At 40.7% G+C, this 20,193-nt stretch overlaps 1 protein-coding gene across 1 annotated transcript; it reads left to right on the top strand.

Annotated features, from left to right (window-relative positions):
• The first annotated feature begins 2,824 nt into the window (after positions 1 to 2,824).
• LOC115625558 (ALK tyrosine kinase receptor) lies at positions 2,825 to 19,617 on the top strand. The gene is made up of 10 exons (XM_030520654.1): positions 2,825 to 3,090; positions 12,476 to 13,736; positions 13,806 to 14,016; positions 14,081 to 14,566; positions 14,629 to 15,121; positions 15,194 to 15,381; positions 15,445 to 15,622; positions 15,696 to 16,732; positions 17,001 to 17,208; positions 17,268 to 19,617. Exons 2-10 carry the CDS (start codon positions 12,855 to 12,857, stop codon positions 18,904 to 18,906), a joined length of 5,322 nt encoding a protein of 1,773 aa, XP_030376514.1. The 5' UTR covers positions 2,825 to 3,090; positions 12,476 to 12,854; the 3' UTR covers positions 18,907 to 19,617.
• The last annotated feature ends 576 nt before the right edge of the window (positions 19,618 to 20,193 follow it).

Genomic DNA, 20,193 nt, shown 5'->3' with positions numbered 1-20,193 from the left:
CCCATCACTCCTCCGTATTTTCAGCCGAAATCATAGCAATCCAAAAAGCATTCGCAATATGTTTATTAAAACCAGGGAAACATGCAATATGTTCAGACTCACTTTCTTCCCTTATTGCCATAGCCAACTTCGACAACCACCATTACTATCCTACCACAATCAGATCAATATTACAACACAAATTCCCTAAAATAAAACCACAAGAATGTTACTGGAAACGAAACAGCAAAACTGGCCACAGCTCTTCCTCTTATTTACACCCCCAACTACAATTCCTCCGACATAACCCTAGCTCTAAAAAATTATTTTACTCTAAAACAAGCGTCTCGATTCAACCAAACATCCTATTGGTACCAGCAAAGCAACGCTGACAATTTATCTCTCCTTGACCTGTACAATAACAATCCGCAAAACCTCCTATCAAAAGCAGAACAAATAAAACTTAATAGAATTCGCCTTGGACATACCGCATTAAGACATGGACTAAACTCTATCTAAACACTGCGCTTTCTGCAATAACGCGCTAATAAACATTGCACATATCCTCACCTCATGCCCCACACTCCTACCATATAGATTATCTATTTTCCCAAACATTAACCCCATCACCTTAATTGCCAACCCATCAATACATAACTCCAAACTCATATTTAAATATTTAAAAGCCACAAACATTTACCACAAAATCTAAACCCAATCCCCTTACATAATAGTATGTATGTATTCCTACTTTAACAATGGCCCTAGTAGCCATTGCTAACATAAGTTCTCTTCTGCAAATGGGGTTCGATTTTAAAACCAGTTTGTTAGTAACGTTCCGTTAAATATGCATACAATTCTTTAACATCTTTAAAATCATAATATTATCTCATTGAATCGGTTTTAGCAATATGCACCAATTTCAAATACATAGACAGCTGTTCGTTCCATTAACTAATAGACCTAAGGGTACTTTTAGTTTAAAATACTACAGTAAACAGAAAAACAAAACATAATGAAGCACTGTCCTTCTTATAATTAACGATATAGAAAATATAAAGTTTTGTCGACTGCTGCGTTTGCATCAAGTTGTTCGTAAACATTGTCGCTACACATTAACATATAGAATGAAACATGATTCCTTTAGTGACGGAGCTGTTTTACAACTGCTCCTAAATTACGAAAAGCCTGCGCAAATCCCATAGATTTCCAAGTATAAATTAAATTGTATTTACATTTATAGTTTGAATTTAGAAATCTTGACCAATTTCAACTCCATGCGTTTTTTCGCATTAACTAAATTATAATCGAGTGTTGTTTTGAACCTTACTAAGAAATGAAAAAAAAAAATAACTAATGAAGTTTCTCCATTATGGCATAAGGCTGTACTTTAACTAATCTGAACGAAGGAGTGCTCAAAAATCTACAATTCAATAAGAAAATAGTGCTCGATTTGGGTGGGCTCAACTCTTAAATACTCTGTACCCACTTTCATAAAAACAATAAACAAAATATTTGCGTGATAAATTTTTCAGTTAACATTTTTTAAGATTAAACTAATCAAATAAAAGTAAAAAGCTCAGAAATACATAGCACGTACATAGAGTAGCACAGTTTTAAAATTTGTGTCTATCTCTATGTCTAGGCGTGTCTGTGTGCGTGCAATTGTGCAGCATAGAGTTAAGCCATTTGGCTTATCTCTTTGGAGAACCTGGATACTAAGTCGAGTTTTCTAGCTCTAATAATTTCTGATATCTTTGCTTCTATACAAACTGGTGGACATACGGACATCGCTATATCGACTCGTGATTCTTCTGTGTGTTACATTTATTTTCACTTAAATAGTATGTATACCCTTTTCCCATTGGTAGCTACTCAAAATACATATATAGTACTTTCTTTTCGCATATAACGTAAAAATAGTTTCACCAAAGAAATATTTGTATAAGTAGATTGCAGTGCTTCCGTTTTTGCGAAATCCGCATCCCAGGGCGCTCATGCAGCTCATTAATGTATTTTTTCTCAGCTACCACAAACCCACTCCAGGCACAAATACGCGGCTATATAAGACCAGAGTTGCTTGCGAAAAGCTAAAAATAGGCGACCATCAGCAGCCGCTGTCGTGCAACTGCACATAAATCTTGGGGTATGCCTTGATCATGACTGCGAACACACAGATGTGTGTCTGTGTAAACTAGCTTAAACGTATCCCGTAGATACGTTTTCAATTTGCTGCAGTCTGCAGGTAGGCAGCCAATTATTGTCTGCGGTAATGCCACACAATACTCAAGAGGCTGCCGTTGCATTAGCACAGGCGGCGACACTGACGCCGCATCCCCGCTGCGCCCTCGTCGTTTCCAGATATACACGCACAAGTCAATTCGGATCGGGAAACCAGCCACTTGACGCGTCGCCAGCGACAAGCGCAATGAAAACAAACAAATCAAGAACTAAAACAAAAGATACAGATACATTTGTACACACATAGCGGCATCCGCTGCTGCATCCTTGACTCTATGTACAGAGACGATGACGAGCCGTGCGAGCGGCGCTCTGCGCAGACGAGCGGCCGTGAGAAAATCGCCAGAAAGCAGACGCCGACGCAACAATTAGTTTGTCTTTGCCTCTGCCTCTGCCATGCTATATCCATGCCCGATCTCACATGTCAGTTGTTAGTTCTCAGCTGGCAGTTGTTGTTCAACGCTTGTGCGGAGCGTGTGCTTTGCTCGCTTGATTACTACAGATACTCGTAGCTGAGATTTATTTTGCCGCAAATTAAAGTAATTGTGTTTGAATCAACAAGAAAGTGCAAAATATTTCAAGAGCTCTAACAAGACAATACTATTATCTGAAGAGTGAACTATGAAAAAAGTGTTTAATTCTTTCCAATTCGAACCTCGCCAGCGGCACGCGTCCATAAAGTTCACATCCGTCCGTCGTCTGGCAGTCTAAAAATAAAGAGAGCATATTTAGTTGTACGAGTATTTTTCTGAGACACAAACACTGCACCGCAGTGACGCTTTTATGTGCAATTTTCGAACTTATAATTTGCGTATCTTAAACATTTTACGGCCGCGTTTACTGGCACGTATATCGCCTAAGGAAAATATTGTGAGTAAAGTAGAAAATGTTCTTAAATAGAAATTCGCGCCACATCTACATACTCGTCCATGCATACATATATGTATGTATAGGCGTTTCCCAGCCTACGTCTCGATTCGACCTCGTTCCCTGTTTCGTCGCATTTTAATGTTTTTATGTGCCTCTTGTGGTCTTTGACGTCGTCGGTGTCGTCTGCGGCTGTCGCAGCTACGTAAGATGTCCCATCTATATTCGGCATATAGTATAAGCATATAAGTATAAATGTATATAGTGTCGTTCATTTCCGTTTGCTGTGATCGCCGACGATGCTTTTGCACTTTGAATTATTTGTGTACGAATATTCTTAGGTGGGAAGCACTGGGAGGCCGACGATGCAATTTACTTTAATAAATATAGTAAGTGTCAAGTTCCATATAATAGTTAAAAATTTAGGTACAATTTTCCTCAAATTCACAATCACAAATTGAATGTTATTTATTTTATTTTAGACCTGAATATTTGTGGAGAATTGGCAAACAACTCGCCCACCGCCTATATAAATACTTTTTTAATCACAGCAGCTACATACTTACGATCACCAGACTTTGCATGTACACTTATCCAGATTTATTTAATAATATTTATATATTTTTTGAATCGCCCTTACATCAACTGTGCTGTCAATCTGGCATTTCCCTACATTTTTGTTATACCTATAACACTGTGCCGGCATTTCCTTCGGACAAACTTAAACCTACTTTTCTACTTTTGTGAAAACTGGAAGTCTTACAAACCCCGCACTTAGTCTTAATATAGTATATCACTTACTCGGTTTAATTCTGGATCTCAGAGACTATAAGAGGTAGAGACACTAAACCCGCAACAACAACAAATGTTCAAATATTGCCAATGTTGGAAACCTACTTCAAAAATAAATTTAATAAATCGTATTTATCTTAATTGATTAATTACTCTGTCATCGTTATCTTGTTGAAAATGAAGTCCAATTGCAAAAATGTAAACGTATTATTAGCTTTAGCACAATCTAACGAACACAAAGCTCTAATTCTTGGTGGTCATTTCTTCAATTATAAGCAAGTCGCTGCTTCAATCGCATTATCCTTATACGTGGGTGATGTTTACGAATTAAGCGCAGCTGATTAATATTTCATTTCTTAACAAATTGAGTTTAAGTGCAATCAACAATGCGCAACAAGCATATGGCATACGCACCCACACGCTGAACAGGAATGCCGCAGAATTTAATTACAAATGCAAAAGACGGCAACCAATGCAACAGGATATAGTACTACCCAGCCGACCCGTACGCACACACACACACAAATACAGCGGCTTAAGGACAAGCGTTCCTGGTTGTGTACATGTGTACAAGTATGTATATGACAGAGCGTTGGCATCATGATAAATGCATTTATGTCGCATCCGTGCAACTGATTAGATGAAATTATACACGAGCCAACCATACAGACACACACACACACACACACACACACACATAGACACAGATACAATGATACGCACACACGCACCCGCAACTAGTGAACTTGAGATGATGCCGCACACTGTAGTCGAGGCCATGAAGAAGGTCCAGGGAGGCGGGCTCATCGAGGCCCACTTGTAGTTGCACTTAAGCGCATTGCAGCGCAAATTGAAAAAGGAAACGTAATGCAAGCTAAGCTGACGTACTGCGACCGCAGGGGCCATGGCATTGCCGTTGTCGACGTTGTCATGCCTCCCAGCTAAATTAAATTTCCACCAGTTTGCATTAATTTCCCAGCAGCTGAGCCAACGATAGAGCGCGCCAGTGTGCTCGCGACGACAAAGGCGAGGACGAAGATGACGACCTATCACAAACAGGCCACCCGTACTCGTACTTGTACCCGTATCCGTACCCCTACCCCTACCCCACTCACATCCCATTCAAGCGACCCCTCTGAAATCACAGCTACAGCTACACCAACACCAACAGCAACAGCTTCATGTTATGTTTTGGCTTAGTTTGCTGTCGTTAGTTTTTCCAGTTCTCGCCGATTCCAAATCAGAGTCGGCCGCCATAGCGAGTACTGTGAAAATTTCCTGTGCATTTCTTGTACACTCGAAACACATCGGGCCGCTCAATTTCAGCGCAGGATATTCGTTTAACCTACACCGACGAGTGCTGTGCCATCATCACCATCACCATCGCCATCTCCATCGTTGCGTTGGATGCTGGCACTGGCGCTGGTGCTGTTTCTGCTTCTGCTTCTGTTGATGTTGCAGCTTTGACAGCCCGCACGTAAATTTCCCAACTTCAGTCTTCGTTAGCCGAGCGTCGTGCGCGCAAGTGCCACAAATGCCACAAGCACAAGCGGCGGGTGAACGGATTTTCTAAGAGCAGTTAGCCAGCAGAAAATGTTCTGTGCACAGAAAAAAGTGCAGAAGAGAGGAAAATACAAAATATGATTCTATACAGAAGATGTGAAAAACGACAAGATTGCCAGCAATTTTACGGCAAATGAAAAAATATAAAATATATAATTATATACATATTGCAAACCATGTGAAAAGTATTTGCAAAGTGAAAGAAAATGTGTGCATTATGGTAATGAAAAGGAAAAAAAAAAATATATATATATATATATATATACGCGTTTACATCAACAAATCTACAAAGCTAATAGTTAAAATGTTGTGGAAAAGATTTGGAAATTAACAACCAATTACGAAAAGAAATTGAATTTTGCAGGAAAAATTTAGATGTATATGTGCATTGTTTTCTGCGAATAGACGCTGGGAAATATATCTATGTATCTGTGAGATACGCAAAACAATTTGTCTGCGCCATTAGTAGCACCGCTTTGCTTTACTATGTGGTTGTTCTTGTTCTTGTTGCTGTATGTGCCTAACCATATACATATATTTACATTTAATATGTGATGTACATATACACATACATATATATGTGTACATATATTTGCGTGTGTATCCTGCGCACAGCAGCCGATGCTAGGCTGCGTCGCGCTCCCCACTTTCGCATTGGGGCTGGCTCGATGCCTTTTGTGTTCTGTGCTCGGTTGTCCTTTGCTCTGCGGAGCATTCAACACAAGCACACACATACTATACATAGAGTATACATATATAGCTCAATATTTGTGATGTTGACGCAGCCAGCAGCAGTCTCAGTCGGAGCTTAGGAAACTCATTACTCTTGCTGTTGTTGTTGCCGATGTGTGTGTATCTAAAAAATATACTACATACATATACATATTTGTTCTATCATAGTGTGTGTCTGTATTGGTATTGCTGTTGCTTTTCCAAAACTTAACTAATTTTTGTCTGCAAAATTCCAAATATTCAATTAAACTGAATAATATTTACTTCACACGAAAAATGTATCTGTTATGTAATAATGCTCAACACAGATTTTCCACACCTCCCACATAGTATGTTCTTAATTATCAAGTAAATCCATTTTTGATAATTCCTTGAAATCATCGATAATGCCAAGTTCTCTTTACAGCTCGTTCTATTTCTGGCATTTGAATTGTTTTTCCTCGAATTTTCCTTTCAGCATCTACAGTCAGGATATGTTTGCACCTGAGCCACAAAACTCTCACACACTCTCTGGGGAACATCCTCCGCAATTGCCACAAACACTTCAAAACAATTATTTACATATAGCTCCAAGCCACAATTTTAAATTCAATCAACATAGCTGCATGTCTGTTCAGTGCACATAGCTCTGCATGTTGACAATTTTGTTTGGACAATTTCAATTCTTGGAAACTTATGGTTGAATACCCTAACCACAGAACAGAGGCATTGCCGCAAACAAATAAACCGAGTCCTAATTTATATTTTTACTTTACCAAATTCCGTAAAGAAAATTGTGCTCCTTTTATTCCTTTTTCAAGAAACGTAAACTTGCTTTCCTCTTGCTAGTTAGAAATTCACATTTAAATATACACTTAATTAAAAATGTAGAGGTAAACTTAAAACCTTCAAATAAGATTAAATGACTCCATAACCAAAATAAGAAGATAATTTACTAATAACTAGTTCCATTGAATTTATAAACACATATTTGTTATAAAAGCCAACTAGTTTTTTTCAACTTTTTGATTAAATTAAATTGAAATTTTGTAGTTTTGCAATAACCTTGCTAGTTAAGATAGCTTTGTTTATGGCAAATTCATTTCAAACTAATAAAGAAATTAGTTTATGTAAAAGAATATCAATATATACCAAATCGGAATCCACTCACCTATGCTTTTAACGTTTAACAACAACAAACTTATCTAAAACCAATGAAATGTTGCTTGTGGCAAAACAATAAGCATATGTTAAATCCCTTCTATCCTGCGCTTGATTTAAACCATCTTAAGAGTTCTACAAACAGGGGTTCTGCTTATAAAAGGGACAACTATTATACATAATATTAAAATTTTTCGTTATATACTTGTATAACATTTGAAATTTAACGAAATATAAAAAACGGTCACTCCTTTTATAGTCACTCGTTTCGATGGAGGATACTAAATCATACAAAAAGTCATTTATTTATATCAGACTTTTAGCCTTTTTTCATTTTCTATATTTGGCTCAGTCGCAACTTCTATGTAGTATTTGCATTTGAATAAATAGATAAGAACGAGCACATAATAATTAGCTAATATACTGGTAGTTAATTGATAGTGATCATTCACTTAATATCATTTATAACTGACATTTTTTTGGTAATGGGTGTAGTTTATGTTAAAGAATAGTAAACTTTTTCTTTTATTAATACACACTCGTTGGTTCTCGATGCCATCTAGAGATTAGGCAGTGTCGCAACTATTTGACTACTGTAGCGTCATTAAATACGGACTTTTAATTACAACTTCCGGGCAGGTGCAGGTGGGACAAAATATGACCCCAAGTGCTTACTAAAACACAGATAAACCAACGCATCGGTTGCGGTAGCTACTAATTTAGCCACCGCAGCAAAGCCGTAGAGCAATTGGCAATTTGCAACTAAATCTGAAAAAGGCAAGAACCATGGAAATGCGAACGAGATGCGACGGAAAGCATGCTGATGATCTCGTGTCACTTGAAATGTACACGTGAGGGAGTGTGAGTGTGCTCTTGTGGCTGTGTGTGTGTGTGCTGTGTATCTGTGTGCACTTGTTCGTGTTTTGAACCTAAAAAGTTCGCTTTAGCCAGCGGTTAGAAACTGAGCGTGCAGGGCGAAAGAAAAGGGCAGGGCATGGGACAAAAACTCGTCAGCTCGTCATGTTACTGCTCTCATACATAGCTTCCGCTAGTTGTTAGTTAAACTAAAACTTTGAAACTTTGCACTGAGGTGTCAGCACAGCCAATGCTCTGTTGCAACTTTCAGCTTCAATTGCGTTTCCGTTCTGTGCTCACTCGCTTATTGGTGCGTATACGCACCATAGTACCGAGTTTCTTCTTGCTGGCACTCGTTAGTTACATTTTCGCTTTTATTTTACGAGGCGTGTTGTATTGTGTTGTAGATGTAGATGTAGATGTACACATATATACGTATGTATATACGTGCGTGTATTTACAATTTTGTTTTGTTGTTGCTTCGCTGCTGCCGCAAAAGTTTTACAACTGCGCAGAGGAAGCTACGCCATTTTCTATAGCATACTTAGCGTACTATGAAGTTACACACACACATACACGTACACGCGCACCCAAGCTCATGCAAACAATCATATGTACATACATATATACTCGTTCATACCTAGACCGATGAAAGCTGTTTGCAATTTTTCGCAGAATCTCAGCCTTTTTGGTTGCCACAAATAAAATTTCCCACTGTTTTTTCTTTTCGTATTTGCCACGATGCTTTCCAATGTATCTAGCAGCGAATAATTGTTGGTGTCTGGCGAGATGAGCATTCACATACTCGTACTTACAAACACAAGACACACACACAACAATGAAAAGCGAAAGGTAAATGGACAACAAGCACTCGCTGTTTCTGCATCCTGCACCAACAATAAAAACAATATACAATCTACATAGTACGAGTACATATCCTTTCAGCGACAACAACAATTAAAACAACATATACTGTTTATAGTTGCTAAGCTCTTGCCTAAATTACAAGTGAAAACCAACAAAAAAATTAAATAGAAAAGAAAAGTGCCACCTCTTTCTTCGCCGTATGTAAAACAACAACAGCAACAACAACAATTACAATAAGAAAGGAATATGTGAAAATGAAATGAACGAAGAGCAGTGCGCGAGAAAATGATTCCGCTTGCTTGTGTATGAGTGTGTGTGTGAGTGTGTGTGTGTGTGTGTGTGTGTGTGTGTGTGTGCGTACATGTCCGCAACAAAATGTTAAAAGTGAAATTGTGCGACGCCCCAAAGAAGCTGTGTATATGAATATGTATACCTACACATATATATAGTACATGATTGCGCAAAAACACGCATTCCCCAAAAGACAAACCTTCATAATTAAAATGCACTCGGCAAATAATTAAAAGCGGGCAATCCCACTTCACAATTTCTGTTGCATTTTGGATTGAAATTTCTTAACACAAATACGGGTATATTGTATTTGGAGACCTAAAAATAAACTACGCAATGTTTCGCTAGTTTTAATTACATCGATTTAATGATGGATTACAAACTAATTTAACATCGGATGTTGTGGAGGGCGTGCCAAACATAAATTATTAGTCACCAATAATTAGTATATACATACATAATTAAAAGCTTCCATTACTTGTTATTGATTGTTGCACATTTTACATATGGGCACTTTTTTTGCACGATTTATTAGCTTTAAATTATAAAGCAGTATGTGTGTGTACTTAATACTTAACTTGAATTAAAAAGTTCATAATATTGTGATAACATTGCTAATTTTAAAAGTTTATAATATTACAATTTATTTTCCTCAAAAACACCTACAAGTAATGAAACAATATTCCTAGGTTTTTCATTGACAGATACTTCTTATAACTTTTTATACTCGGTACATAAAATTTACAAGAGTATATTAGGTTTGCGGAAACTGAAAATGTAACAGGCAAAAGGAGGCGTGGCAGACCCCACAAAGTATATACATAATCTAGCCCTGTCTGTCTGTCCGTCTGTCAGTCTGTCCGTCTGTCCGTATGAACACCTGGATCTCAGAGACTATAAGAGCTAGAGACAGCAAATTTTGCACAAAGATGCATTATGTGTGTACGCTGTGCAAGTTTGTTTTATTTTTTTGATTTTACCCCCACTTCCCCCTATGGGCGTTTTCCCGATTTTCTATTCGTATTATCGCCTATATCTCGGAGACTATAAGACCTAGGGACACCAAATTTTAGTCCCAGATGCCTTATGTAAATACGCAGAAAATGTGTATTTTGGAATTTCCCTCTCTCCCTCCTCTCCCCAGCAAATTGTAACTCCAGTAATTCTAGGAATTTCGAACTCAAACTTGGCAAATACCTCCATTTAGTAATTATAAGTCCAAATGCCACGTTTCATCATGATAGGCCGATTTAACAGGAAGTTATAGCCATATATATACATAAGACCAAGTAGTGTCCGCAGCTGTTATTGTTGTTACTGCTTTGCTCAATAAATTTCCCACCAACGGGTCAGTGATTCTTAACCTTTAAATTTTAATTATATTTCATATTTTATTATTTTAGTATTTTAATTTTAATTTGTTTTCTTCTATCTTTTATTGCTATAGTTTTTCATCTACACTTCTGTTTTGATAGGTCTAATAACGTATCTGACTACTCTCTGCTGTGAATCGGGGCATAGCTGGCCGTTTGGCAAATAAAATTCCCCCACCGTGTCGGATTCGTTATTAGATATTTTTGTCATTTTTATAGGCTTTTTATTTCTTTAGTTTTACCTATTTTAAGTTATCTATGGTATCGACTATCGACTGCACTGTTTGTCGATGGAAATAAATAAATATGTACAGAGTGTTTCAAAGTCGGGATACCCGACTTTAGCTTCTCTACTTGTTTTTCCTAGTTGCTTTATCTAAGATTTTTCATAAAGGACAATTAATGAATTATTTCATGAGCCTGAAGTGCAATTTTTTAACCAATATCAACAAAGTAATATGGATTTCAACTCTGAATCAATTTATTAATGCTTTTACCACAACGGTATGTGAATTTAGCTCATCAATTCCTTACGAATAGTTTAAATAATCTCTCTGCCATGAACTGGAGAAACATCATTTAAATGCTCTTCTAAGGACTTTCGAAGATATTTGCGTTGAAAAGTAGCCAATTACTACACTAAAGAACACTCTGTAATACTGATTTATTATATCTTAGGCCAGACTGACGTATCATTGTTGCCCGTCTCTTGACCATATAGATAAAGGAGTTGGAAAATATTTAATTATATAATTAATAATTGTGATGCCATTTAATCCCTTTTCAACCTACAACCATACGAGCATCTAACCAATAAATATAACGAACTCCAATTTTGCTATATCTGTGCAATTGTCTGGGAAGGACTGCCCGAAGGCAGTGAGTCTGAGTCTGCTGAGAGCCGGACTATAACAAAGAAGGTGCCCCTAAAGCTTCGGTAAACCTCGTCCGCACATATTGGCTTGTATTCTCCCAGCGTTGCTAGGTCAGGGTCCAATTCAATGAAGATTTCATTTTTTCTAAAATAAATTACATCTCCCATTGAAGTCAATTTGTTAATTAATACAGGTATGATATAGGTATTAATATTACCTCAATCTCAGCTTATTCCATCTTACTCATATTTCTTATGCTCAATTAAAACGATTCTACACATTTAGTTGATTGCATTTGAGCCATCACTAATCACAAAGCCTTTCGTAAGAGCTCACACAATCTGGTTGACCTATTTTCCGTATCAATTAAAAAGTTAAGGGCCTTGTACCGGACTATTGCCAACTGCAATGGCAAAATGTCAAGCAATTAATTTGAACGTCGACAATATTGAGACCGCAAGCATAACGGCTGCATTTGTTTGCATTGCTCTTCCATTTTTAGACTTATTGAAATTTTTGCTGCCTACAGGTAATGCTTGAAGGTTCAATGTTTGCCATTGGCCTAACCAATTCAATACGAATTTCTACATACATACCAGTGGGTATAGTATATGACCAAATGTGTTGTGTTGTCTGTATGCAAATGACTGCATAAGTGCTGGAAAACAAAATGGCTATATTTGATTGTTCAGGTGGGCGCTTCAACTAGAGTGCTGTCTTTGTTATTTTGATTTTTATCGGACTTCCCTTTCCCTCTTGGGGATCTCGTAACATACAATTAATTATTCGAGCGTGTCAGGTGCATGAATTAAATGCCAACATTGGCGACGAAATTCGTGTGGGCGCTATCTAAAAAGTCAAAAGTCACTAATTGTATGGTTTCCTTTGGACACATTACAGATGCCTGCGGAAGTCGCAACGTTAAGCAACAAGCATAACAGCAAATCGTAAATTACATGTGACAAAATAAACCATAATTCATGAACAAACCCACACCACAACTGCGGCAACAACAAGAACAATGTGTTGCTTTCATTTGAAGAACTTTAAATGCGCCAATTGTGCACTAACCGCACAGCGCTCCAATACATTATCCAAGTCTAGCAACAGTTAAAGCACCGATAAGACATCAATTTGTACTTGTAAAACTACCAAGACTCCACAGCAAGTATCACAAGAAACGACAAATAGAGCTAAGACAAGCATAAGGCGAGCATAAGCCCAGACAACTGAAAGAACAGAGGAAAGTGAGGAGGATACTTGGCTGAGATTGCACAGAATGCCGCTGCTTGGAGCAGCAGCAGCATTGCTGCCACGCCCTTTGCCATTGCTGTTGTTACTCTATCTATCGAGTGTTTTCGTGCTGGTCTGTAGTCAGCGTCCATTGCTCTTCAATCACACTCTCAATGCGCTGCCCATGTCCCAGCATAACTATGTGGGCTCCTCCACTCTGCCCGGCAAGCAGCTGCGCAACGGTCGCACACACGAGCAGCCGCTGCCCCTGCCCGGACCCACAATCCCCTCGCTGGCACAGCCTGTGCAACGGGGTGTGGCCATCTACGATGACTACGAGACGGAATTAGGCGGCACCCGTGTTCCGCCAGGCAATCGTCGTGACAATCGACGCATTAAGAATCTGGCCAGTCTGAATGCTGGTGCACTGCCGCGCCCAGAACGCGGCAACGGGCGACGTGGCATGGAATCATTGCGTAAGGAGCTGATGAAACCATCGGTGGGTGGTCCCGGCGGTGGCATCTCCGGCAGTAGCGCCGGCTATCCGTCGTACTCGGCCACCTCATCTATTGGAAAAATCGATGGTTTGGGTGGCATTGGATCGGCAAATCGCTACGGTGAACAACTACGTCCACCCAATTCAGCGGCAGCGGCAGCAGCAGCTATGACAGCTCAGAGTCCACTCTCAACACGGCTTCCGCCACTCTATGGGGGCGCTGAGACCGGAGATGTGAAGCCAATGCGCTACACACCGCGCAGGAACTCCATTAGTGAGTTGTGGAAGCTCAAGAATCGTCTGCACAACGGACAGGCAGACGAGCCAGCTGGTGGTGTGACACACGGCAATCTGGAGGGTGATGTAGAGCCGGGGCATTTGGATCCTATACAGGAAATTAAGGAACGCATACGTGATACTGCGCCCAAGCCTGTGAGTCCTAGTTGACAATACTAATTGCAAATTTGTTTCATTTCCCCTTCTACACTTCCTACACGACAGAATACTTATGCTCCACATACGGAATCTACGCCGTCTTCGGAAATTGAATATATGCTTGGCGTAAAATGCAAGTTTGAAAACGTCTGCGCTTGGGCTTGGACCGAAAATCTAACCGATGGTTTTCAAGTCATTAGCGGCACAGAGCTAGCCCAAAAGAATATGACGGGTCTGTTGCCAGGTCCTATAGCAGATAGCATTGATGATGCGAATGGTAAGTATTGTGGGCTATACATAAGTGAATTGAACATCATTTAATAAATAATTTTCCCATTCAGGTCACTTCCTATACGCACGCGTCTTGCCCACAACCAAGCAACTGAATCTCACCTCGCCAGCGTTTAGCACCACCATGGAGAAGTGCTTCCTCGAGGTGTACATGCACCAGAGCGACATGAGTCATGGATTATCGCGTGTGGTCGTTGAACCAACGGATTCCCATGAGAGTAGCTGGGTGCCAGCTGAAATACAAGGCGACAACTTTCGCCAGTGGACACGGAAATTCTTTCGCATTGGTCGCATTTCCCGGGAGTTTCGTCTGGTTTTTGAAATTGTACCCGAGCTGAAGCCCGGCCAGAAGGGTCATGTGGCGCTCGACAATCTGCGTATGGTCAACTGCTTTCGGGAGGGTGCAAAGTCTGAAAAGTGCAGCACATCACAAGTCAAGTGCATGTCCAACAAAGTACCAGTCTGTATTCCACTACCGCGTATCTGCGACATTACTCGAGACTGTGATGATGCCGAGGACGAGTTGCAAAGTTGCGGTGAGTATTTCAATTTGGTTATATGTTTAATTTGATCTATAATGGATCTATATAATACACAGATAAAATACCTTATGGCGGACGCTGCGATTTTGAAGAAGACTGGTGCGGATGGCGGGATTCAGGCAAAACAACGTTGACCTGGTCAAGACATACCGGCTCGTCGCCGACCCACGATACAGGACCGGATGGCGACCACACACAGCAACATCTGTTAAATAGCACTGGTGGCTATTATATGCTCGTTAACATGAATCAGCATGTAAACGACACTGAGAAAAACTCCATTATTGGCTTTGCCAGCAATGCCATCATGCTAAGCAAGACCTTTAACCCTCCACCGTCCGTACATGGGAACCCTGACTCACCCTATCGGAATTCGTGTGTAGTACGCTTTTATATACATCAGTTCGGAAAAAACCCAGGCAGCATTAATCTGTCTGTGGTCGAGATGAAAGAGAAGGAGAATATAACGACTACGTTATGGTGGAGCTCCAAGAACCAGGGCAGTGATTGGTTGCGAGCTGAATACGTTTTACCGAATATTACATCGAAGTAAGTGCACTTATTTCGTATTTAAGCTAAATAGATTATCCGGAATGAATAATTAAAACTTTTCTCTTGCAGATACTATCTACAGTTCGAAGCACGTATGGGCATGCGGATTTTCTCTGATGTGGCAGTCGATGACTTCTCATTGAGTCCAGAATGCTTTGGACTGAACATACCCGAAGAGCATCTCAATGGCTACAACTATTGGGATGTGCGCCATTATCTGAAGAAACCCAGTCATCATGATTTCGAACACACTAATTGTAAGTGACAACTAAACCACGCTCATAGGTAAACACAAAAAATGTTAATCATTGTTTGCACAGATCTTGAACTGACTAGCTGCGATACACGAGGTATGATAGGACCGACACAGCTGCAATGCGAGTCCTCGTATCGGGAGCAAAATAAGACGCATGTCCTGCGCGAGGTGCATGTGGTGGAGGACCAGAGCACCTACAAAGGCATGCAAAAGTGGAAGGTGCCTAATGAAGGACACTACACGTATGTAGCATGGATAGAACTACTTGTATTATTGGAATTTAATTTTAATTTTGCATTTTTCTAACCACTACAGCATTATTGCCAAAGGCGCAAGCGGCGGCTTGGGCTCTGGTGGTGTGGGCTCTTCACGTGGCGCTGTTGCAGTTGCTGTACTAGAGCTACATAAGAATGAGGAACTGTACTTCCTAGTGGGCCAGCAGGGTGAGAATGCATGCATCAAGTCCATGGGTACACACAAGGAGGCCGGTTGCGGAGCAGAGCATGCTGACGTTGACCTAAGTCAATACAGTTTTCGCTCTAAACAGGACATGGTCAAGAACATTTATATTGAAAATGGCGCTGGCGGAGGTGGTGGCGGTTCCTTCATTTTCTTGCTCAACCAGGCCAAGAACGAGGCAGTGCCACTTCTTGTAGCCGGTGGCGGTGGAGGTCTGGGGATAGGTCAATACATCGACGAAGACTTTCAGCATGGGCAGACGGCAAAGCCGCTACAGGCACCAGAAAGCGGGCAAATCAATGGTGAACCACTAAACAAGAAAACTGCTGGACCCGGAGGTGGCTGGCGTGCAAAGGAGGATCAAGCGCTGAGCCCCACCTATGGTGCTGCCCTGCTGCAGGGCGGGCGTGGTGGCCATTCGTGCTACGTGGAGCTGGCAGACAATGGCTCAACCGTCCATAGACATGGTCAGGGTGGCTTTGGTGGAGGCGGTGGCGGATGCAACACCGGCGGTGGCGGAGGTGGCTATGCTGGTGGCGATGTCTACCTCAACGAGTCAAATGGTGAAGGCGGTAGTTCCTTCATCAGCAGCAGTCGCAGCCTGCGTGACTTTAGCACCATTTATGCGGGTGCTAGTACTGGCGCCGGATCCATTATAATAATCCCTGCTATTGAAGGATGTGGCTGTGATTATCGCTGCGTGGCCATAGATGAGTTCAGATCCTCAGTGCGATGCATTTGCCCTGATGGCTGGACTTTGAAGAAGGATAACAATACGGCTTGTGAAATACACGAAGAGAGCGGAAAATCATCTTTCGAGTATTTGGTTGCATGCCTTGTCTTCTCGCTGGCCGTGCTCTTCACCTGTATTGGCGGACTTATCTTTATGCTCTGTAAGTATGAAGCTAAACATACGAAGTTTTTGCGAACCCAATTTTAAGTCCATCGGTTGCATAATAACTTTTAATTCATATATAAGTTGATCCCATTTTACCCCACTTTCGTTAAAAAAAAATTCCAACAGTATTCTTTAGCGCTTTAGCTTCCAAGCTCTAAAGTCGATTTCCATTCTACATACAAACATTAAACATACCTCTCCATTTCTCTCTTAAGCTGTAATATTACCAGTTATGAATGTACGTCTGCCTTTTTTTATCACAGATAATCGCTATCAACGTAAAAAGCAAGCCAAATTACGCCACAAGATGCTCGTAGAGCAGGATTTGCAGCTCAGCCGCCTGCGCCACAACATCGACGACTCCAATTTGAACAACTTTAATCCCAATTATGGATGCGATGGCATACTCAACGGTCACATCGACGTCAACAGTCTGCCGGGAGTGGCCCGCGAGAGTTTGCAGCTGGTCAAGTAAGCAACATATTCCCGCGTTCCTTGATTATCACTTCTAACTGATCCCTATTTTCCAGTGCTTTGGGCAAGGGCGCCTTTGGCGAAGTGTATTTAGCACTGTATCGCCATCGTGATGGTGATGCCGTTGAAATGCCTGTAGCAGTCAAAACATTGCGGGAGGATCCAAAGCGTGAGAAGGAAGAGGACTTTCTCAAAGAGGCTGCTATTATGGCTAAGTTCAATCATCCGAATATGGTGCATTTGATCGGCGTCTGTTTTGATCGTCAGCCCTACTACATAGTACTGGAACTTCTGGCCGGTGGGGATTTGCAAAAATTCCTGCGCGAAAACCGCAACACACCCGAGCGTCCCTCCTTGCTAACTATGAAGGATCTGCTTTTCTGTGCCTTGGACGTGGCCAAGGGCTGCCGCTATATGGAAAGCAAGCGCTTCATACATCGGGACATTGCAGCGCGCAATTGCCTACTTAGTAGCAAGGGGCCCGGACGTGTAGTCAAGATTGCGGACTTCGGCATGTCCCGCGACATTTATCGCTCAGACTACTATCGCAAGGGGGGCAAGGCTATGTTGCCAATTAAATGGATGCCTCCCGAAGCCTTCCTTGATGGTATATTTACGTCCAAGACGGATGTATGGTCCTTTGGCATCTTGCTCTGGGAAGTTTTCTCTTTAGGACGCTCCCCCTATCCCGGTCAACATAATACGCAAGTCATGGAGCTTGTAGTACGCGGCGGACGCTTGGGCTCACCAACAGAATGCCCCGTGTCCATTTATAAGATCATGGCCGATTGCTGGAACCCCACGCCCGAGGACCGACCAACGTTCACAAGTCTGCTGGAGCATTTGACTGCATGCTCGCAGGATCCGACTATCATGAATGCACCACTACCCAACATACTTGGTTCCACGGCTTCGGAGCGGGATGATACTGTGATCCGACCACCAAATGGCGAGGAGTTCTGTCTGGCGGTTCCAGACTATTTGGTCCCTCTACCGGGCAATGGAGCAGCCGTTGCAGCTAGTGGAGCCAATTATGGGCCGGCACAGCGACACCAGCATGCGTGCACCCCCCCAGCCGTTACGTCACCCGCAGCGCCCAAGATGCCTCCTGGTGCGCAGGCACAGCCCAACGACGGTGCCGACTGCTGGGAAACTTCTTTCATATTGCCCAACTCGAAAAGCGATCAACCGCTGCTAAATGGCACAGCCATAACAACAAATGCGTTGGGGTGCAATAAAACTCTTGACCCTCAAGGAAACTTACAGGCTCTGACATCAACCGCTGCTTCGCCAACCATGACACCCATAAATCGATCGCCTACGCACAGTGACGAGGCCAAGCTCATTAGTCTCGATACGCCGCAGGCCACGCCAACAACCATACAGCCTCCACTATCGTTTGCCTCACAGCTGGACGGGATTACGCTCGATCCGGCAGCGCTCTCCAAGAGCGTGCAGCAGCAGCAGCAACAGCAGGCGCAGGCGCAGGCCAATGGCAGCAGCAAGTCCTATGCCAACGTACAGGTGAAGAACGCTGTGGTGGAACCCGAAAAACTCAACGGATCGCTGCCAAATGGCGACCTACCTCAGGCCGCTGCGACCACAACGATGACAGCAAATGGTTCACCATTTACCATACAGGGATATGCAGATCGCTACAAGGACAACAACAATCATTCCGAAATCAGCTGTTAGAGTTTAGTTTTCGATTGTGTGCGATTTCATTGGGGAATGACTTTGAAAACAGACCAAAAGTTTGCTGTCTCTTGCTTTTGCTAATGGACATGAGCAGAAAATGGTGTTTGATCATGAAGTTATCCATCAGCCTGAATTTAACATTCATGAAGGCCCTGTTGGCTGCAAAAGCCAAAGTCAAAACAAAAAAACATAATTAAAAGAAAAAGAAATCGAGTGAGAAGTTCGCAAAAATTGTATTGTAATAAAAATATTAATTTTTATCACATTAACGTATATGGAACTTAGTTAATTTTTGTAAGACGTTAGTTTGCCAATGCGAGAGGTTGTATATAAATTAAATGTATTTTTCATTTTAAATTTATACCAAAAAATCGTCATTATGTACATCGTTGGGTTTCTTTGTTATCATTTTATTTTACGTTATTTCATTTAAGCTAATGACTGAATGCTAAACAATATTCCTAAATGAAAATTTGCTTACTGGCATACACATTTTTTTATATACAAGCAACAAACACAGTCCAAAAATACAAGAAACGCAACCCAAATGATATATAAACAAAGAATTAATTCAGTGCTCAACACAAAGAGTATAGTCATTTATTTTTTAAATATATATTCAATACTTAATTTAAATTTAACAAAACAAAAAACAATACTTGTAGAACATGAAGCGCCATATTCAAGTATTTAATGTATTTCTTAATAATTTAACATCGATATTATTATTTTGTCAGAAGAAAATGTAAATAAAAGCTTCCGTCGTAGCCTAAAATATGTATTTATGTATTAAAAATATAAACAAATTAAGCTAAATGTAGCTCGTTATTAATAAATATGTAACAGCAAGAACAGAAAATGGAAAAACTACAATTTACAGGGTGATTTTTATAAAAATTCAGTTGTATGTTTAAAAAACAAAAAACTAGCATTAAATGAGAAATGAAGAAATTAGAAAGAAAACAAAAATACAAAAGCAAAAGCAAAAGCACTTGCATAATTTGAGAAAAATTAGATTATTGATTAGATTATTGTGTTTGGCGCCATTTTGCTCGTTTATGACATACTATATACATAGTATTGTATTTTCACACACACGATCACAACATATGTGTGCAGCTTTAAATGCTTTCAAATGTGCAAGCCTGAATGGGAAATGTTTTTGTTGGAATATTGGAAAAATTGTTGTTTTGCAAAAGTCATTGAAATGCATTGACGAGCAGCTATGAAAATTTCGTATTTAGTTCAAACGTAACAAACAAGCTTTAAATTATATAATTTTTA

The sequence above is a fragment of the Scaptodrosophila lebanonensis genome, unplaced genomic scaffold (genome assembly GCF_003285725.1).
Source record: "Scaptodrosophila lebanonensis strain 11010-0011.00,11010-0021.00 unplaced genomic scaffold, SlebRS2 tig00000001-arrow-pilon, whole genome shotgun sequence".
NCBI lineage: Eukaryota > Metazoa > Arthropoda > Insecta > Diptera > Drosophilidae > Scaptodrosophila > Scaptodrosophila lebanonensis.
Note: the sequence above shows the minus strand (reverse complement) of the source record. Positions and strands in the feature narration are given on the sequence as shown.